This window comes from Salvia splendens, chromosome 17 (assembly GCF_004379255.2).
Source record: "Salvia splendens isolate huo1 chromosome 17, SspV2, whole genome shotgun sequence".
Lineage (NCBI taxonomy): Eukaryota > Viridiplantae > Streptophyta > Magnoliopsida > Lamiales > Lamiaceae > Salvia > Salvia splendens.
The window spans coordinates 6,035,185-6,058,874 of NC_056048.1; the positions used below are offsets into that span (position 1 = coordinate 6,035,185).

The window sequence follows — 23,690 nt, forward strand, 5'->3', positions numbered from 1 at the left end:
ATTGACTGGTACGACAACAACGCTCTATCGCGCACATCGCTCAAGCTCTCGCCGCTTCCCTGCTCCCTCGAGCACTTCTCGTACTCCACCGAGAACAGGTTGACTTGCTTATTCACCTGATCTCAGTGTTTGCGGAGCTGCTCCCTATGGCGCTTGTACGCGCTCGGCTGCTTCGCCTCATTGTAGCGCTTGGCGATGCGCTCCCAGTACGCAACCTGCTTTTGGTTGTTCGCGAATACCGAGTCCTCCGAAATATCCACCCAACACCTCGTCAAGACGAGAGTTTCATCCGGTTGGTAGTTCGTCCTCCCGGGGGCGTACTCTTCATTCGTTTGCGGAGGTGGCACCTTGTACGCCCGGTGCCGGTTCCGCTTCTTTCTGGCGGCGGCGTGGCGGGAAAGGGCGGCGGTGCGAGTTGGAGACGGCTCCATGTCAGACAGACCGTACGAATCCGTACTGAATTTTGGATCGTACTGCGTGTTGGAGTCGAACGACCGATATTCGTCAGGGTCTTTACCCGGCCAACGTGCACCACCCCCAAACATCGGACTATTCGGACTTGAGTATTCACCGGAATCCATTTTATAGTGTAATTTGAGTGTGGAAAAGTGAATGGAAAGATTACAAATGAAGGTGGGGTAGGGGGTATTTATTTAAATAATTTTTTCTAAATTAAAAATAAAAAATAAAAACGCGTTGCATCGTCCGCGCCATTGTCTGCGTAGCCCACATTGGGCGGACGATGGCGCGGACGATGCCCTATCGTCCGCGGACGATCTATAGGGTGCGGACGATGCATCGGGCATCGTCCGCGGAACCACAGTGGGCGGACGATGACGCGCCCGAGGCATCGGGGGGTATCGTCAGCCCGTTGCGGATGCTCTATCACATTTTGATTTTCATAATTTATAAAAAAAAATGGTATCTCTCTTTCTTGCCTTTTCGTTCGGTTGAAATATTTGCATGCGTATCTTTTCACTTCTAATCATTTTCTTTGTTCAAATGTTGGCTGCACTATTTCCAAGAGGAGCGTTTTAGTTATCACATTATTTTAGGACTTTTAATTACAATAATAGTATAAATTTTATGGAATTACAACATTTTTATTTATTAACAATAAAAATACTACTATCATAATTTAACTTCTCTAAAACCATATAAAAATTATAAATTCGGTTGATGTGCTATTTTCAACAATTTATGTATACTTTTATGGAATTTGGATTCTCCGTCAGTCTATTGTGCTCAAAGTCACAACAAGGTATGATGTTCCAAACCACATAATATATAATTCAAAAATAATAAAATTAATTTTTTTAATTAAATATTATGTGGTGTGGAATAACACTGTTGTGGCTTTGAACATAGCAGGGGATTCAAACCCACTCTTACGAGTTATATCAATTGTGATTATACTTTAATACTGATATATTTGTGACCAAATACAACAAATACTAAGATGAATTGGAACGATCCGGGAAGCAAAATGATATCTTTACCTTTTATTTAATCCTATATATGTTGCGAATAAAATATTTGTATGGTCAAATTTCTTTTTTGTTTAAACTCAGTAAAATGTATACACCTCTCCTTTGAGCATCTACAACTGTGCTCTTGCCAGCGGCACGGTTGTGGGCCCGGGCGATACTATTCATGCCTGCTCTCTGGCAAGAGCACAACACCATAACTGTGCTCTTCCGCAAGGACGAGCACAATTAATTTAAAATCCAATTAAACAATAACATTTCCATAATATTAAAATTCATTTAAAAACCACAATAAATATTACAAATGACAGATAAAATTAAACATTACATAATTAAAATCCTGAAAATTAAAAATTACATAATTAAAATCCTAAAAATTTAAAAAACCACTACTCGTTGCCGAATTTCGCCCACATGTGGTTGATTAGGTCTTCTTGTAGTTGATTGTGGATTCGAGTATCGCGCATTGTGTGTCTTGTCTCGATCCTCTGGCCAACCGTCGTATGCTCGCCTCGGCGTGGGGGAAATCCATTTGATGTTTTGAGTGAAGGTTGAATGTGTTGATAGTTTGTATAAGAATTATGAATGAGAGATGAATGAGAGATGGATTGATGTGATAAATGAGTGATGAATGTGTGTATTTATAGATGATTTTGGGAAAAAAATTTAAAAAATTAAAAAAATTAAGAAAAAATGGGAAAAAAAACGGCCATATTTTTGAGATTTGGAAAATATTTTTATTTTTATTTTTTAGCATTATTTATAATTAAATACCAATTTTTTAAAAAAATAAAAATAAAAAATGTTTAAACACAACTGCTATGCCGTTGACGAATGAGAGCGCGTCACGTGTGCGTCCGCTGGCACGGACGTGCTCGATACATCGAGCAGCGCCGTGCCAGCGGCGCGAGCGCAGCGGCGGCGGATGGCGTCCGTGCCAGCGGCGCGGACGGCGGTGGCGACGGACGCCACCGCTGCGCATGCTCTTTGTGAAAATATGGCAGCTTCAATGAAATATGAAGCCAATGTTATGATTGAAAATTAAGTCACGCTCACCTACATATATTCTAATTAAATCTTGATGATAATTAATAGGAGTACTACTAATTAACAAATTTTAACTAAAAATTATCAATTATATTTTAATTTAATTAGGTAGATAAGTGGATACACAAAAAAATTTTGTGCTTTAAAATATTGGGTATGAAAAGCTCAGTTTCGTGGACAGCATGATATGTATGTAAATGAAGAGTTTCAGTAGTGGTATAACGAGACTTCTGCAACTACCAAATATATTTACATATGTTTTCCAATTTATATGGAGTAGTAATTTAACAAACATACCATATATGGAGTAGTAATTTATATGGTCAACCGGGACTCTTAAGGAGTGAGGACCAAAATAGGAAATGCCTCACTTAGGTTGTGACGTATCAAAAAAGAAAACGTCACACTTTAGGCTGGGACGAAAGAAATAGTAATTTTTTAGAATATTTTTTTGAAATTCTTCCACGTCGGAACCTACTCAAGTAATGTGGAACGAAGATAATAATTTTAAAGAATAATATTTATTTTAAAAAAATTCCACAACCCCCATGTCCAGTTACCGCGTGAGCTCCCACCTCCTCTCGTAATGTTCAGGGTTGGATCGTACCTCTCAATTGGGGTATCCCTCCTTATGACAATTGTATCCCTTCTATTCACAGCTGAAGGACTAACTCTTGTACTTATTAAGTGTTTAGAGACTGATTAAATGATTTGCTACATTTATATGGATAAAGATTGAAAATTTAAACTCATGCTTAAGGGATGATGTGTTAAACCACTATGCTAACTATGTTGGTTCATTTTTCCTTATTTTCATTATCAATAGTCTAACACGTCCTCTGTCTTATTTTAAGTGGAACATATCTATTTCGATACGAAATTTTATGTAGTGTTGTTTTATCAGTTAAGTTGATAAGTGGTATTCTCGATAGAAAAGGGCAAAAGTAGGAAATTGTAAAATATGTGATGGATGATGCATATTAATTGGTAGTGAATGAGAGTTAGAAGAATTAGTAGAGCAATCAACATCCCCCGCGGCCGTGTTATTACTTTCGGTGCTGCCCACCCACATGTGACCTATATATACACTCTCTCTACCTCTCTAATTTTTCAAATAAATATGGTTTCATTACATGCCAACACGCATCTCCATATTCCGATTTCAACACCCAAATAAGCACACAATTATAAAAAGATAAAGCAAACTAGTGTACTACTAATTACGTTTGATTACTCCTCAAAACACTATAACCATTATCTCTAATCCCCCACTGGCATTTCGACAAACAGTTGGCGTGCATCTTCTCTTCTTTATGTGTTAAGATTAGAATGATGGGCATCATTTGGGGCTGGATTGCCGCCGCCCTCCTCCTCGCCTCCGCCGCCTCCGCCGATCCCAACGACGAGCGCTGCCTCACCCACCTCAGCCAGTCTCTGCAGGATCCCCTCAGAAATCTCCAGAACTGGACGAAATCCACCTTCGCCAACCCTTGCCAGGGATTCACCTCCTTCCTCGAGGGCGCCATCTGCAACAACGGCCGCATCTACAAGCTCTCTCTCTCTAACCTCTCTCTCAAGGGCTCCATTTCCCCCTTCCTCTCCAATTGCACCAATCTCCAAGCACTCGACCTCTCCTCCAATCAGCTCTCCGGCCCCATCCCGCCCGACCTCCAGTATCTAGTCAACCTTGCCGTCCTCAATCTCTCCGCCAATCACCTCTCCGGCGACATCCCGCAGCAATTAGCCCTCTGCGCCTACCTCAACGTCATCGATCTCCACGATAACCAGCTCTCGGGGCTAATTCCGCAGCAGCTAGGGCTTCTGGTAAGGCTCTCCGTCTTCGATGTCTCAAACAACAAGCTATCCGGTCCGATACCGTCGTCGCTCGGGAACCGGAGCGGCAACTTGCCCCGCTTCAATGCCAGCTCATACGCCGGGAATAAAGGCCTCTACGGCTACCCCTTGCCGCCGATGAAGAGCAGCGGGCTCTCCGTCCTCGCAATCGTCGGGATCGGGCTCGGCAGCGGGCTTCTCAGCTTGATCCTAAGCTTCACCGCCGTCTGCGTTTGGCTGAGAGTGACTGATAAGAAATCGGAAAACGATGAAGGCAAAATCAGCCAGCTTATGCCCGATTACTGAGATCGCCATTCATTGATTCCTCGGATTTGATTGAATTTTGCAGGTATGCTTCTTTTTTTTTTCTTTGGTTTCTTCTTTTTTTCCCCTTTTTAAATTGTTAATGGGGATTATTATTGTAATTGGGTAGGTTTAGGCATTGCATTGTTGCTTCTATTTTCTCTTCATCTTGTGATTCTTTTCCTATGTTTAATTAATCAAGCTTAGTAATTTTCTAGTACAAATATGTAAAGCAATGAATGAATTGTGGAGTTTTCAATGCCATCTCTCTCTCCCAGCCTGAAATGTTGGGTCCATAATTGAAGGTAAGAAGTAATCATATGGAAATATCTCCTTTCCAACTTGGGAGTTGGGACTCTCTACAAATTTCTTCTTCTTTCCTTTTCAATTTCATTCCATCCATAAGCTTTGTTAATTTTGTAAATATTCAATAAAATAACTATTCAGTCTAAATTTTCTTGTGGAGACATTCAGTCAACTCTTTTATGATTTCATCATGTTTATTGATTCTGAAGCTTATCTGTTCCCTTTCTTTTTCATTCCTTTTTCTATTGCATTGTAATGTAATGAGAGTACATGAATTTTGGGGCCCACTGTACATGTTAATTTTGTTTTTTTTAATGGTTTACATGACAAGGTTCAATTGAATTGGAAATGAAAATTGAAAATTGAAAAATTAATCAAAATGTTTAATTTAATTCGATATGGGTTGCTTTTGATGTCAATTTGCGTTAGGTTTAGCTTTTTATTTGTGGAATCACGATGTAGATTTGATGGGTCTAGTTTCGTGGCCCAAAAGCTTAAATTGATGTAATTTTTACTTTAAAAATAAAAATAAAAATCTATGCCTATGGGTGTACACGATTATAAATTTAGTTCATAGAATGATTTTTTGGATTTGTGGTGTTATTCTATTTTATGTTTGGTGCAAATTAAATAAATGTAGAACGTGTTCCTCACTATAAAAAATTAAAAGCTTCCGAATTTCTATAAAAAAGTTCGAATTTTTAAATTTTCTATAATTTAAACCCTATTGGAATTTGCGTTTGGATAAAAATATGTTTTGGATTCTCCAATCCAAACCACGTTATTTATTACTATGAGTTATAGTAGTACTCCGTATTTCTCGCATCGCAAATATTTTTTGTGTAGTTTGAGGTTAAAATCACTTTTATTGATGAATAAACAAAAAAAAATGAAAAAAAAATATAGATCACTTTTTTAGCTTGGGAGAAGGTGAGCAATGGAGTTTGATCAAACTGGACAAATTAGGAGTATTTATTTAATCACGAAAATTACTCTGTGAAAGTTTATACTACTCCTTCCGTCCCTTTGTAGTAGATGCGTTTCTTTTCGGTACGTGATTTAAGAAATTGTGTTAAAAGTGAGTAAAGTGAATGAAGAATAATGTAGGAAAGTAAAATGTAGAGATATTAAGAGAGAATAAAGTAAGAGAGAGTAAAATAAGAGAGAAGAAAAGTTGGTGCTTTTTACCAAAATAGGAAATGCCTCACAGCTATAGTGAGACAACCAAAAAAAGGAATACGACTCGGATACAGAGGAACAAGGGAGTACTATCTATAATAAAATATTGCATACTTGAATGTACGACTATTGCAAATTGTAGTTAGACAATGTTTTCTGATTTTCTCAGAATACACACATACTATAATAATAAAATCAAGTTATATGAAATTAAAATGTATGTATAATTTTTTTTAAAAAAATTATTGAACCTTTTGATTAACAGCGAAGAACATAGCTGTTGTTAAAGGAGCAAGAAGTTCGGTTTAGGCATGATTGAGGTTGGTGGGTTATAGTGGCTATTTTGGTTTGTCATGATTTTAATGATCTAAATTGCTTTGACTTCAATTATTTTGCCGTGGTTCATGAAACTTTATCACATGTCTCATAGGCATGCTCAACGTCATATGCTTAAGCATGCGTGTGGGTGTCCAAAATTAGGCCTGTCAAATCAGGATATCCGATCCCGGATTTCTCAAAAACTAATACCCGATCGAAAACTGAATTCGGGTATCCGGATACCCGATACCCTACTCGGGTATATTAAGTCCTGAAAAATTGGGTATCCAATCCCGGTTTTGGATTTTATTTTAGAAAATTAACTACAAATATGTAGTTCGTAACTTCGTATTCATACAAACTTGAAGTAGTTCGAGTTTAAGAGAAAATAACTACAAACTTTTAGGAATACAAAATTCATGTAACATCCGAATAAATTATTTAAAATTTTAAATAACATAATACATGCATATTTTTTTTTAGAAAATTAACTATAAACTTTTAGAAATACAAACTTGTAGTTCGAATTTGATACAAACTTAAAGTAGTTCGAATCTAAAAGAAAATAACTAAAATACTTTTAGAAATACAAAATGCAATAAGTTATTTAAATTTTTAAAGAACAGAATAGATACATAATTTATTATATTATTTTTTTTAATCGGGTAATTCGGGTATACCCGATAATTCAAAAATCTCAATACCTGATCCCAATTCGAAACCCGAAAAATTGGGTATCAGGTATCCAATTACCCGATTTTTCGAGATTGGATAACGGGGTATCCAATACCTGATATCCATTTTGACAGGCCTTGAGCACGTCGCTGTAAAAATGATGGACACCGATGACTTGAACTATGACAAAGTTCGTAGTGTGTCGTGTAAACGTTGGTTAATTTTGACTTTTTAAATTTAATATTAATTCTAAATTTATACTATAACTCACATTTGATTTTTTTTCTAATTTCTCTCCAATTTCTTTCTCTCTCAAACTATGTATTTTTCATTCAAATTATGTACTTTTTCTATTTAAATTATGCACTTATTTACCTTATTGCTTGTCTAACATGCTCAATAAATTAATATGGTTCCTTCATGACATAATTCGATTGAATCCAATCTGTCTGCTGATAAATTTTAAACTCATTGAGTTCAATGGATTCCAAACTTATTCCAATCATTTAAAAAATAAATCCAATTAATTATAATAAAATAAAAAAAATGAATTTACAGATTAAAATTAATTTCATCAGAATTCTTACCACTCCACAACACATTCAAAACAACTCTTATTTGGTTCTTGTCAATGTATGAAGTTTTCATGGACACATATATTGGTAGGGTACTATTAGAGGCTTGCTTATTCAAATCTCATTGGATCACTAAAAATCATGACAATACTCTATAAATAAGGAAAGAGAAACAGATCACAATACTCCAATCTTGTACTGCATGAAAATTTTGAAATTCCCTTTTTGGAATTTTTAATAAGTTCATTCTTTTTTATATGTACTATGATATTTTCTAGTCCATTATAGGTTTCGGAGGTTTGAAAGTTTATTACCCACACAATAATCAACTTTTGATTAGGGGCAATTAGCTAGAAGATTTAAAGTTGAATCCAACCAGTAAAGTGACACGAGTTGCAAGCATTTGTATATAAAAAGAAGATCAACCTATAATGTATTGGCAACCTGTCAAATTGCGTTGTAGAATAAATTCAATTTCGTGAATTAACTTGAAATTTTTTTGAAAATCATCCTATGAAAGCTTCATAAATCGGGGATTTTTTTATATATCCCCAATGAGTATTCCATGCTTCCAAAATGTAAAGCTTGTAGATGGAATCCAGAGTATTCACTATTTAGGGGTGTTATTGGACCTTTTAATCTTTTAAGCGTTACACCTGTGTGATAGTTGAATCATTTTATTTTATTTACTTGAAAATAAAATAGTAAAATATATTTTTTTAAAATAAGAAATAATATAATTATATAGATTCTAAAATACCATACCAAATACTAGAGAGAGATAGAGACAATATCGTATCCATACTCAGGTATCCTTAGGGTTGGAACGGTACGGTATACCGCGCCGAAATGACCATACCGCATACCGTACCGAAAAGTGCGGTATGGCCAAAATGCATACCTTTACCGTACCGTTTTTTTCGTTATACCGCATACCGGTATACCGAAAAGTCGGTATACCAAAATTCCGATACTGATACCTTACCGACATTTCGGTATACCGTACCGTGATTTCGGGGGTATACCGAAATCACGGTACGGTATACCGAATACCGAATTCCTCCCCAATTATGTATTATGTTTAATAAAATTATATAATAATATATTTTATAAAGATAATGACAATCATTTCTGAATTCGGGCTTTACATATTTACAATAGAATATATTGAAGGTGAACATTCAAATTTTTATTTATGAAAAAAACCATTTAATCCATATATTTTAAACATATATTTTTTCTTATAGAATGGAGTTCTATATTTTAGCTCAGTAGCTAGTGTTGAATGGTTAGATTTGTGTTCTTATTGTGGAATGATTTAATACATGAGATGAGAGTGATATTGACATTGATTAATTTCGTTCTTAAACACTATGGATAATCTGATTAAATGATACTTTTGTTTCATAATGATAGTTTTTGGTTTTTGGATGATAAAATGATACTTTTGCATCATAAAATGATAGTTTGAGGGGATAAAATGATAGTTTCAAATGATAAAATGATACTTTTGTTCCATAATGATATAGTTTTAGAATTTTGGATGATAAAATGATACTTTTGCATCATAAAATGATAGTTTGAGGGGACAAAATGATAGTTTCAAATGATAAAATGATACTTTTGCATGATAAATTGATTGTTTGAGTTATTTGGTTGGATAAAATGATACTTTTACATCATAAAATGATAGTTTGAGGGGACAAAATGATAGTTTCAAATGATAAAATGATATTTTTGTTTCATAATGATAGTTTTAGTTTTTTGGATGATAATATGATACTTTTGCATCATAAAATGATAGTTTGAGGGGATAAAATGATAGTTTCAAATGATAAAATGATACTTTTGTTTTATAATGATAGTTTTAGATTTTTGGATGATAAAATGATACTTTTGCATCATAAAATGATTCTTTGACGGGATAAAATGATAGTTTCAAATGATAAAATGATACTTTTGTTTAATAATGATAGTTTTAGATTTTTGGATGATAAAATGATACTTTTGCATCATAAAATGATACTTTAACCGGATAAAATGATAGTTTCAAATGATAAAATGATACTTTTGTTTAATAATGATAGTTTTAGATTTTTGGATAATAAAATGATACTTTTGCATCATAAAATGATACTTTGACGGGATAAAATGATAGTTTCAAATGATAAAATGATACTTTTGTTTAATAATGATAGTTTTAGATTTTTGGATGATAAAATGATACTTTTGCATCAAAAAATGTTACTTTGACGGGATAAAATGACAGTTTCAAATGATAAAATGATAATTTTGTTTAATAATGATAGTTTTAGATTTTTGGATGATAAAATGATACTTTTGCATCATAAAATGATACTTTGACGGGATAAAATGATAGTTTCAAATGATAAAATGATACTTTTGTTTAATAATGATAGTTTTAGATTTTTGGATGATAAAATGATACTTTTGCATCATAAAATGATACTTTGACGGGATACAATGATAGTTTCAAATGATAAAATGATACTTTTGTTTAATAATGATAGTTTTAGATTTTTGGATGATAAAATGATACTTTTGCATCATAAAATGATACTTTGACGGGATAAAATGATAGTTTCAAATGATAAAATGATACTTTTTTTAAAATAAGAAATAATATAATTATATAGATTCTAAAATACCATACCAAATACTAGAGAGAGATAGAGACAATATCGTATCCATACTCAGGTATCCTTAGGGTTGGAACGGTACGGTATACCGCGCCGAAATGACCATACCGCATACCGTACCGAAAAGTGCGGTATGGCCAAAATGCATACCTTTACCGTACCGTTTTTTTCGTTATACCGTATACCGGTATACCGAAAAGTCGGTATACCAAAATTCCGATACTGATACCTTACCGACATTTCGGTATACCGTACCGTGATTTCGGGGGTATACCGAAATCACGGTACGGTATACCGAATACCGAATTCCTCCCCAATTATGTATTATGTTTAATAAAATTATATAATAATATATTTTATAAAGATAATGACAATCATTTCTGAATTCGGGCTTTACATATTTACAATAGAATATATTGAAGGTGAACATTCAAATTTTTATTTATGAAAAAAAACCATTTAATCCATATATTTTAAACATATATTTTTTCTTATAGAATGGAGTTCTATATTTTAGCTCAGTAGCTAGTGTTGAATGGTTAGATTTGTGTTCTTATTGTGGAATGATTTAATACATGAGATGAGAGTGATATTGACATTGATTAATTTCGTTCTTAAACACTATGGATAATCTGATTAAATGATACTTTTGTTTCATAATGATAGTTTTTGGTTTTTGGATGATAAAATGATACTTTTGCATCATAAAATGATAGTTTGAGGGGATAAAATGATAGTTTCAAATGATAAAATGATACTTTTGTTCCATAATGATATAGTTTTAGAATTTTGGATGATAAAATGATACTTTTGCATCATAAAATGATAGTTTGAGGGGACAAAATGATAGTTTCAAATGATAAAATGATACTTTTGCATGATAAATTGATTGTTTGAGTTATTTGGTTGGATAAAATGATACTTTTACATCATAAAATGATAGTTTGAGGGGACAAAATGATAGTTTCAAATGATAAAATGATATTTTTGTTTTATAATGATAGTTTTAGTTCGTTGGATGATAAAATGTTACTTTTGCATCATAAAATGATAGTTTGAGAGGATAAAATGATAGTTTCAAATGATAAAATGATACTTTTGTTTCATAATGATAGTTAGATTTTTGGATGATAAAATGATACTTTTGCATCATAAAATGATAGTTTGAGGGGATAAAATGATAGTTTCAAATGATAAAATGATACTTTTGTTTCATAATGATAGTTTTAGAATTTTGGACGATAAAATAATACTTTTGCATCATAAAAATGATAGTTTGAGGGGAAAAAATGATAGTTTCAAATGATAAAATGATACTTTTGCATGATAAATTGATTGTTTGAGTTCTTTGGTTGGATAAAATGATAATTTTGCATCATAAAAAGATAGTTTGAGGGGACAAAATGATAGTTTCAAATGATAAAATGATATTTGTGTTTCATAATGATAGTTTTAGTTCTTTGGATGATAATATGATACTTTTGCATCATAAAATGATAGTTTGAGGGGATAAAATGATAGTTTCAAATGATAAAATGATACTTTTGTTTTATAATGATAGTTTTAGATTTTTGGATGATAATATGATACTTTTGCATCATAAAATGATAGTTTGAGGGGATAAAATGATAGTTTCAAATGATAAAATGATACTTTTGTTTTATAATGATAGTTTTAGATTTTTGGATGATAAAATGATACTTTTGCATCATAAAATGATAGTTTAACGGGATAAAATGATAGTTTCAAATGATAAAATGATATTTTTGTTTCATAATGATAGTTTTAGTTCTTTGGATGATAATATGATACTTTTGCATCATAAAATGATAGTTTGAGGGGATAAAATGATAGTTTCAAATGATAAAATGATACTTTTGTTTCATAATGATATAGTTTTAGAATTTTGGATGATAAAATAATACTTTTGCATCATAAAATGATAGTTTGAGGGGAAAAAATGATAGTTTCAAATGATAAAATGATACTTTTGCATGATAAATTGATTGTTTGAGTTCTTTGGTTGAATAAAATGATACTTTTGCATCATAAAATGATAGTTTGAGGGGACAAAATGATAGTTTCAAATGATAAAATGATATTTTTGTTTCATAATGATAGTTTTAGTTCTTTGGATGATAATATGATACTTTTGCATCATAAAATGATAGTTTGAGGGGATAAAATGATAGTTTCAATTGATAAAATGATACTTTTGTTTTATAATGATAGTTTTAGATTTTTGGATGATAAAATGATACTTTTGCATCATAAAATGATTCTTTGACGGGATAAAATGATAGTTTCAAATGATAAAATGATAATTTTGTTTAATAATGATAGTTTTAGATTTTTGGATGATAAAATGATACTTTTGCATCATAAAATGATACTTTAACCGGATAAAATGATAGTTTCAAATGATAAAATGATACTTTTGTTTAATAATGATAGTTTTAGATTTTTGGATAATAAAATGATACTTTTGCATCATAAAATGATACTTTGACGGGATAAAATGATAGTTTCAAATGATAAAATGATACTTTTGTTTAATAATGATAGTTTTAGATTTTTGGATGATAAAATGATACTTTTGCATCAAAAAATGTTACTTTGACGGGATAAAATGACAGTTTCAAATGATAAAATGATAATTTTGTTTAATAATGATAGTTTTAGATTTTTGGATGATAAAATGATACTTTTGCATCATAAAATGATACTTTGACGGGATAAAATGATAGTTTCAAATGATAAAATGATACTTTTGTTTAATAATGATAGTTTTAGATTTTTGGATGATAAAATGATACTTTTGCATCATAAAATGATACTTTGACGGGATACAATGATAGTTTCAAATGATAAAATGATACTTTTGTTTAATAATGATAGTTTTAGATTTTTGGATGATAAAATGATACTTTTGCATCATAAAATGATACTTTGACGGGATAAAATGATAGTTTCAAATGATAAAATGATACTTTTGTTTAATGATGATAGCTTTAGATTTTTGGATGATAAAATGATACTTTTGCATCATAAAATGATACTTTGACGAGATAAAATGATAGTTTCAAATGATAAAATGATACTTTTGTTTAATAATGATAGTTTTAGATTTTTGGATGATAAAATGATACTTTTGCATCATAAAATGATACTTTGACGGGATAAAATGATAGTTTCAAATGATAAAATGATACTTTTGTTTTACAATGATAGTTTTAGATTTTTGGATGATAAAATGATACTTTTGCATCATAAAATGATACTTTGACGGGATACATCATTTTAATGTTACAATGTTGCAGTTAACCAAAAATTCCTTGTCGGCTTGAATTTGAATTGTTTATTAATCAGAGATTTTCTATGGGAGACCGTTTTGACTAAAATAAATTGGAAATGGTATGTATAATACGATTTGGATCCGCAAATTTAATGTTACAAATATAATGAATAACAAATATTTTCAGAGAACTAAATTTAAATATATTGGTAAAATGCTCGTAATGGAATTTAATGATGTGATGTATTTTCATATTAAAAAATACCCTCAAATAAAAACAATTCGCTCGAAACAAATGAATTAATAACATAAATACAAATTTGTACAACTTACTGTATTAAACAAATCAGGTTATTAAGAAAAAAGATAAACAAAAAAGCAAAGGAAAAATAATACTTGTCCAATAATGAAATAAATTCTGTTAACGATCTGAGCAATTAATGTTAGATGATAAATATCGAGTCATTAAAAAATCACTTTTTGTAGACAAACTAAAGTCGCTATTTGTCCGGAGCGCTTACAACATTTTAATGTAAAAAACAGTTGGAACGTCCAAATGAAATGATACTCCATATTTATTCTTTTTAATAAAAATGAAATTTTAATTTTTAAGTATTTTATTTATTTTTCTTTATTCTACCTCATTAGTTCCTTAAAAGTAAAGATTTTATGGACTATGCGAGTTTTAATGTAAATTTAGTTAAGTATGAAAAAAAGAATAATAAATGAAGAAGTGTTTATGAATAGTGAGACTCAACTTAAACTTATAAGAAGTGTAATGTGTGGTGATTTTTTTTAAATTGATCAATTTTGTGAGACAGTCTAAAATAATAAAATGAAACTATTTTTGAAAGATGGATGGAGTACATTATACCTCATCTCATATTTTATTAAAATATAAGGCCATAAACTATTATTTTTCATTGAATTGGATGGAGTATATTATATCTCTTACTTTATCAATTCTTTTATTTTATTTTATTAATTGTGAATTAAAACTTGTGTCATTTCAAATGTTTCTATTTTTTTATAAAAAGAGGTAGTATCAAAATAAAATGCACCACATCATGTGAACGTACGAAATACAGTAATATAGTGACGTGTTAAACGTCTAAATACGCCGTATTAGTGGTTAGTAGGTCAACAACTACACAAACTAATTAATGAAAAATAGCTTATGGCCTTAATTTTGAATTGAATTACATATATGATCTTCAATTCTTCATAATACTGCCGAATGTTAAATTAATTTTGCAAATATTGTAAACTTATTCAAAATTTCATCAATAAAATAATTACTACTATTCGATAATCTATATAGCGCGCGTATGACTAAAGAATGAGTAATCACCCACGTCAGCAGATTAACTCTTAATCCTAATTTCTCGATTAAAGAAAAATCCAAATAAAAATGAAAAACCCAGGTATATATCTGCGATATATACCGTATTTGCGGTATACCGCGGTATATGCAAACTGCATACCTTTACCGTACCTAAAACTGTCGGTACGGTATGATACCGTACCGAAAAGTACGGTATACCAAAAATTCGGTATTTTCGGTATTTTTTCGGTACGGTAAGTGCGGTATTTCGGTATTTCGGTATATTTTCCCAGCCCTAGGTATCCTTGTTTTATGAAAGTTTTAACTTTGAAAAGAGAATACTTTTATCATTTAATAATAATATGATGAATGTGCATACGTATAGAATAGAAATATAAAAGTTTAGTAAGTTTGACAATGTACATACCCATATTGTTAATCAATACTACCATATTCAAATTAAACTATTTATATTTTTTTAAAGATATATGACACTTTCAATATCAATAGATCAGCATAATTTATAGAATAGAAATATAAAAGTTTAGTAAGTTTGACAATGTACATACCCATATTGTTAATCAATACTACCATATTCAAATTAAACTATTTATATTTTTTTAAAGATATATGACACTTTCAATATCAATAGATCAGCATAATTTATAGCTTAGAGCCTTAGAGGAATATATATAGAGAAAGAGAGTTTATCCAATGTAATTACACTAATACTTATAAAACCGATGTAAATGAAACATGCTAGAATTTAATTTAGTTATATATGAAAAAATAAATACTACTAATATTTATCACTATACTATGTATTCGTAGATTTTTTAATGTACTACCGACTTATCAGTATATGGAAATTTTTGAAAAATAAGTTATGGGCTATTATATTAAAAATAATTATTGTTGGGCCTTAAATTAATAAGGAAAAGCCCTACAAAATTATCAATCCTAATTTGTATACCTTCTCCTTCACACCTTTCCCTCGAAAACTCCCAGCATCAATGGCGAAGAGAAAGCGCCAACCACAAAGCGACAGGAAAGAGCAAGAAAAAGCAGAAGATAAACCGGAAAATGAGAAGATAGAGCAAGAAGATAAAGCGGTTGTTATAGTAGAAGAAGAACAGGATGACGATGAGCGGAGCTTCGAAGATTTGGGCCTCGAAGCCCGCCTAGTTCGCGCCTTATCGAAGAAATCAATCGAGAAGCCCACTCCAATCCAGCGCTTTGCTATCCCTCGCATCCTCGTATGTATTCTTCACAATTCATCTAAATTTGCGATTAGCTAATTTTTGTAGCTTAGTTTGTGTTTTCTGCAATTTAGGCAGGTGAAGATGTGGTGGCTCGAGCAAAAACCGGCTCCGGTAAAACATTAGCTTATCTGATCCCGGTGCTTCAGAAGCTGTTTGCTGATTCGCCGTCGAAATCGAATCTTGCTCCCGCCGTGTTTATTCTTGTTCCAACTGGAGAGTTGTGCCAACAAGTATGCTTCTTTCAATCTAGTTTCAGTAATGTAGATTTTCCCCTATTTTTGGTGGTTAATAATTTGCTTGTGAATTGTCAAGGTTTATTCGGAAGTGACGTCACTGATTGAGCTATGCAGAGTGCAACTAAAAGTTGTTCAGCTAAGGAGCACGATGTCTGCTTCTGACTTGGTTGGTGAATTTAGTTTTTCACAATAATCAGTTTGGGATTTGAGTTTTTAATGTGAATTTGCAAAGAATGAAACATCTTTATTCCTTTTTATCGTAGAAAACGTCGTTGGCTGGGCTTCCTGATATTGTTGTATCTACTCCTGCTTGTGTACATACATGCTTGAAAAATGGTAGCCTTCAAGCTGAAGCTCTTCAAGAATCACTTTCAGTTCTTGTCCTTGATGAGGTAGGCTGACCCCTTTTGTCCTGTTCACAACTTCTGTTAATAATTTGAACTTAAAGTTGAATTTGATTGATGTGTGGACAGTAGAACACAAATATAAAGAATTTATTATGTAGAACTAGAACCAATACTTAAAAGGACGTTCAGAAAGTTTTGTAGACAAAACTTAAAAGGAAAAGAGAAGGGACTTTAAGAACGGCATAGACCTGCTCGTCTACTCATGTATATGTATGTGTATATATCTCTTTTATCAGCTGTTGATACTATCTGCATAAATAGTACTCCATATCTGTCGCATTGGATTTGGATATAATATTTGCAGTGAAATACCAGGTAAGTTATTGTATAGCCGCTGGCTTTTTATAAGTAATTGATATTCCAGATCTGTCATCACTTAACTGTGTTTTTAGAAGAAGAATAACTAGCGGCCTGCCACAATAAAAAAATGTATGAACTTATCAGCCAAGATCACCAATGTATGATTATATTTAGAGTGTCTTTGCTGAACTTTAGCAAGTTTATTTATAAGTGTGTAGTTTCTATGGATGCTCATCATATTCACATAATATCGATATGATTGTGCTATGTGATTTATTCTGAATATTATCTCCCAGGCAGATCTTCTGTTGTCATATGGATGTGAGGACGATATAAAAGCACTTACAGATTATTTTCCAAAGAGCTGCCAGTGCCGTCCCACAAGAATATGCACTCTTTGTTTTTTAGTCCGTCCCACAAGAATATGCACCCTCTAATTTGGAAAGTGTTTTCTCTGGACCCATTCTCCACTAACAATACTTTACTTACTTTTTCTCTCTACATCTCTCTTACTTTACCAATTTTACATTAAAGCCCGTGCCGTCCCCAAAGTGCATATTCTTTGGGGAGTGGGGACGGAGGGAGTATATAAACTGCTGCACTGATTAGGTGATAGTTGGGTTTGTACCTTACTATTTAACTGAAGTTAGTTGGCTCCATGGAATACTGTGGCTAGAATCTGTTATATGTGTCATTTGTCATTGTGAGTGTGACCTACTTGTGTTTGTTATCCCTGCAAACATACAAAATTCCACACCTGAACATATACAATATTGTGTGACTTGTGTGCATGCTTTGACTTGATGTATATACCGGAAACTGTAAACCATTAAGTTGGCGTGTTATTTTCTGAAAACAATTCTTGTTTTCCAGATCAGTGGAAGTCGGCTGCTATTTCTTTTTGAATTTATGACATGTTATGAGCTGGGTACTGGGAATATTTTTATAAACTTAATGAGATACATGCTGCTTATTTTCAGATGACTTTGATCAACACATGAAATGCATTCTTTCATATGTATTTTGTCACTCTTACTTTGTAATCATGCATATTTGCTTTGATGTTGTACTCATTTTGTGAACTGAGAAAAATTTCTAGCTCTAAAGCCTCCTTTAATCTGCATGCTACACAGTGCTGGTGTTGAAATGCTGAAAAAGCTTATTCTACATAATCCACACATTCTAACACTACAGGAGGTGGGAGACGTAAAGGATGATATCATCCCCAAAAAGTTCAGCAATCTTATGTAAGTTATCCTTAAATTTTTCTACATGGTTGTTAAAGTAAACTTTCTATTCTAGGCATGCTACTTTTGTATATTATGTGCACTGAATTACTATTTGTTCCATTCATTTTTTATGACGTCTGTGTAAACTAATGACCCCTTTGAGTCCCACCTGTGTCGGTGGATTTTTATTTTAATATGTTGCCTAACGATGAGCCTTTTGTTGTTGATCTTATTACTTGTGTAGATTTCATGTAGTGCCTGTGACAAGCTTATCCATATCCTTGCTCTCTTGATACATGAGCTCATTCAAAAGAAAGTGCTGATTTTTGTCAATTCCATTGACTCGAGTTTTAGATTGAAGCTTTTCTTTGAACAGGTAATGGTTCACCAATCACCACTTAACCATATGGAGTGATGTTATATTGATGCCCAATGTGAATGAAATTGAGAAACCTCTTTAAGTTTTTCTTAAGTGGACTGACCATAAGATCATATTACCAATTTACCACCTGTCCAACAACTGCTTGGCAAAACATTGAGAAAGAGTCGATATGTTTCTAAAAGTATCTCCTTAAAACATTAGCCTTACCAAAAGTGCATTCTGTTGAAGTAGATTAAAATTTTCTGCCTGTTGTGAATCTTGTTATTCACAATCAGAATAATTGAAGAGAAACATTCCTATCACTTACAAGTTACGGGGAAGCAACTCATTGAGAGATTATTGAATAATGAATATAGAAATACTTGCAGATAAACATGTAAATAACTGCCTACTCTTGTAAGTAATTTGGAATTCTCCTACATAAATATGCATGTATACATATCACTATAAATAAAGAATAACTATTGTGTTTAGACCTGTTATGTTTAGAATTAGTTGCTGGAAATAAACATCATTGCCAAGTGAATGCGACTTCTGTTACATAACTTATTTTGTTGTTTTCCCAATGCTATGTTCCAATATCGTAGTATCATAGTTGAACTTGAAGCTTAATTCTACATTATTGCTGTAAATAAACATCATTGCCAAGTGAATGCGACTTCTGTTACATAACTTATTTTGTTGTTTGCCCAATGCTATGTTCCAATATCGTAGTATCATAGTTGAACTTGAAGCTTAATTCTTCATAATATTATGTTATTGCGGATCAAAAGACTGAGTACAGTTTTAATCTTGCAGTTTGGAATAAAATCTGCAGTTTTAAATGCTGAGCTGCCACAGAATTCTCGTCTACATATTCTTGAGGTACTAGTCGAAATATTCTATTTGCTAGTTCCGATTGAATGTTAGGTTTTTTTTGGGTAGAACATTGTCTTGTACAGATCATTAGTCAAACTGAGAGAACTTATGTTTTGGCACTAATTTTAAACCCTATTATTTATTTTTATCTCAGGAGTTCAATGCTGGTCTGTTTGATTACCTTATCGCAACCGACGACAGGCAAGCAGCAGAAGAGCTGAATGATAAGGAAACTCATGCTTCGAAAAAGCAATCTAAAAAGCACTCCAAGAAGTTGGATGCAGAATTTGGTGTAGTAAGAGGAATAGACTTTAAAAATGTGTACACGGTGAGCTGAAGACTGGTCAACTTGTACTTAGCTTAGTATTTTCTGGTTGTTTATGACTTTATGTATGCTATTCTGGATGGGCTTATGGAGACAGCCTCCTTCTAATCATTTGGAATATTTGTGTTTTCGAATTGTTTCATCAACAAAATTTGTGCACTACTTTGCTTGTTTATTTGATAATTATTTCAGACAAATTGATGCCGCATACTCGTTCTATCTTACTTTTTTTAGGTGGTGAACTATGACATGCCTCTAACTGCACCTGGATATGTGCATCGGGTTGGACGTACTGGAAGAGCATATAATACTGGTGCATCTGTTTCTTTAGTAAGATTATTCATGAGATCTCCATTGCACCTTCAGAAAGACTTATTACTTGCTATTTGTTTCACCTAATTAAACATTTTTTAGTAGCAGCATTTATTGAATATGTTGGATTTTCTCATGCCCTTTTTTATTATGGAATCTGATTCACTAATCTGAACTCTGATCTATCTTTGAATAGGTATCTCCTGAGGGGATGGAAATTTTTGGAGAGATCAAATCTATTTTGGGCGAAAATGACGCAGAGGACTCAAAATATATTGCTCTATTCCAAGGGCTTACTAAAAATGCTGTGGAGTCCTTGCGCTACAGAACCGAGGTAGATCGAATTCATTATTCATTTCAGTAAAATCTCATTTTACGAGTGGAATATTCCTTGAATAATATTCATGTAGTTCAAATTGTGTTTCTTCTTCTGTTTTCTTAATTATCTTTTCTTTTTCTCCATAAAGCTTTGTGGTGTAAATTAGGCCATTGTATAGAATGTCTGAGGCTACGCTTCTCCACATCCATAATCTATTTGAACAATTTTCTTTTAAATGCTGCAAAAGTTCGAGTCACATTCTTTGGAAGACGTGATTTATTTATCTGCAATCCAAATACTACTTTAGAAACACCTAAATAGATATTCGTCTATGATCATCTTCGTTTCCAAGGAAGGGCGATTGGTGGAAAAAATTATTGATGAAGCTTGGAAAATCTATACATGGCAACAGTTATAAGTTAACTTACAGTACATCCTAAAATTTTCTATTAAAGTCATTAATTCACAGTTTTTTTCAACAATCATGAACTGTTGCCCTTCTAGAGCTTCCAATCCCCCGGCGGAGGATAAGGCATGGTTTAAATATCATCCCTGCATTAAACATGCATGGTTTTGATTTTATATATAATGACTGATGATTGATGCTTAATGCATAACCTTAACTTTGATATTTCAGGATGTTTCGAGGAGCATAACAAAACTTGCAGTGAGAGAATCACGGGCACAGGATCTAAGAAATGAAATTCTGAATTCTGAGAAGTGAGTTAGTTATCTTATGACAAGAACTCTTATGGGAATAGCAAATACTTTCTTCCTTATCACACCTTTTTTTGGTTCTTGGGCTTCTATTTGAGACTTGACTTAGAGTTACATTATCACTTCGGTTACGAACCCACACCTTTTAACTGCAATTACATGTCAGTATTGATATTATCTAGTTTTCTCATAGAATGCGTCTTGTCTTATTTCTGCAAATGTGTAGGTTGAAGGTTCATTTTCAAGATAACCCAAGGACTTAGGTTAATTAAATCTTACTGGGTTAAAAAAACGATCAACTTTTTTGTTTAAATCTGTTATAACTGTTGGTTTTCTTAGTGCAGATCTGTTGAAACATGACAAACTTCTGAGCAAAAAGGAACCTGCTGTGCCCCTTCGTGATGTGCCAGAGTACTTACTGGATGCTACAACAAAAGAAGCTATCAAGATTGTGAAGCTTGCTAGAGCTGCCATGGGAAATACTGGTTCTACTAATCGCAGAGGTTTCAAAGGAAAATTCAAAAAAAGCAGAGATCCCCTGAAAACATTCTCTGCTGAGGTAAGTTACTTTCGAGCTCTTGTGTGACTGTCGTCGGCTTTATTCTCTTCTTTGCTAATTGCCTGATAAAGAACACTGGCCCAAAGCTAGTGAAGCATCCACATCATTGCAATCTAAACAAAGTCTTGGTTTCAGGCACCAAAGCGTGGCTGTAGAGGCAGAATGAAGAGGAAAGGTAAAAACCAGGATGAGTAACACTAACACCAGAAAAACATTATCGAATTATATTGAGGTACGAATCTCCATATACATCAGCTGTGAAAGTCTTGGTTAGGGACACTTCATCTCTATCCGCATTGCCTTAATATAAACAATAACAAGAATCCTTTGTATGAACTTTTCAGGATAGGAGGTGAGACTTGAAGCTTCATTACCAGGACAGAACAGCAGTGTGGAACATTCCAAAATAGGGACATTGTTAGTGACATTACACACTCGGTTCTGAAAATAGTGTGGTAGATATTAACAGTTCTGTTCTGTCGTGTCGGAGTAGATCGTTATAGGGCACTGGAAATTTTGGTAGATTGTAGATTGTAGATTGTAGATTGTAGATTTCATACAAGCGAGTAATTTATATATTCAAGAATTGTAATGTCTATTGGCTAATTAATTACTACTTGATGAAATTTTTTATCATCCCTTTATTGGGTTTTAAGTGGCACATGCCTTTTTGAAATTGAGTGATCATACTAATATAATGTTGGCAAGAACCAGTTTCAGTTTCAGTTTCAGTTTCAGTTTCATGATGCTGCTTCTGGTAATTGAAATGGTCAAGCACTCTGGGTGTCGAGGTCTGATTTTTTTTCATCAAATTAAGATTTATATTAATATATAATTAAAAAAATCTATTAAGATTTAATACACATTTTAAAGCAAATTAAACTTTATGCCACTTTATATCGAAAATTGAAATTTTTTATTGATTTTATTTTACATAACCATTTCCACAAAATTTATAAAAATCAAAGCTCGATTTGCTCGTTTTTTCTTTAATTTCAAATAAATTAATAAAATAACAAATCAAGCTTTGATTTTTATAAATTTTGTGAAATTAAAAATTTTAATAATATTTTTTTATGTATTAGAATCAAATTAAATATATAAATCAAAACGGACAACATTAAACGAGTGTCAAACGAGAGTGATGCTCAACAAGGAGCTCGCATAAGATATACCCCCTCCGTCCCGGAATATGAGTCCTATTTAGTTATGGCACAAATTTTAAGAAATGTAAAGAAAAATGAGTTGAATAAGTTAGTGGAATATGAGTACCACTTATATATAATTAGTTTTATAACAAAATGTGAGTGAAAAAAGTTGGTGAAATATGAAGTCTACTTATAATTCAGGGTAAAAGTCGAATATGACTCTTATTATGGGACAGACAGATATGACAAAACATGACTCTTATTGTGGGACGGAGGGAGTATAACATATCATTCATCTCTATATATTTACACAATCTGCTATATTTAAAGTAAAATAAATAATTAAATCAAATTTTATTATGTGTTAAAACCAAACTAAATTATCTAGATGCCACTCCTTTCTCCAACCTTCTTAGAGCATCTCCAACCATTTACACTAAACTCAAACTCATTTTAGTGTAAATGTCACATCTAATATGATTTTACTCCAACCATTTACACTGAACTCAAACTTAAAAGATATTCTCTATATTATGCCTTTTTTACTCACAAAATTTGAAAAAAAAATTTGGTTTAAGTTTAGTGGAAACCTAAATATAGGTATTTTTCACCCAAAAACTAATAATGAGATTGG

At 32.4% G+C, this 23,690-nt stretch overlaps 1 protein-coding gene and 1 pseudogene across 1 annotated transcript; both read left to right on the plus strand.

Moving 5' to 3' along the window:
• The first annotated feature begins 3,623 nt into the window (after nt 1–3,623).
• Nucleotides 3,624–5,123, plus strand: LOC121775054 (receptor-like protein 44). The gene has a single exon (XM_042172010.1). It carries the CDS (start codon nt 3,864–3,866, stop codon nt 4,671–4,673), a length of 810 nt encoding a protein of 269 aa, XP_042027944.1. The 5' UTR covers nt 3,624–3,863; the 3' UTR covers nt 4,674–5,123.
• Nucleotides 5,124–15,963: 10,840 nt separating this feature from the next.
• LOC121775286 lies at nt 15,964–22,544 on the plus strand (annotated as a pseudogene).
• The last annotated feature ends 1,146 nt before the right edge of the window (nt 22,545–23,690 follow it).

Bases quoted from the DNA above. Each gene is read 5' to 3' on its own strand.
- LOC121775054 (XM_042172010.1), top strand. From the start codon at position 3,864: ATGATGGGCATCATTTGGGGCTGGATTGCCGCCGCCCTCCTCCTCGCC.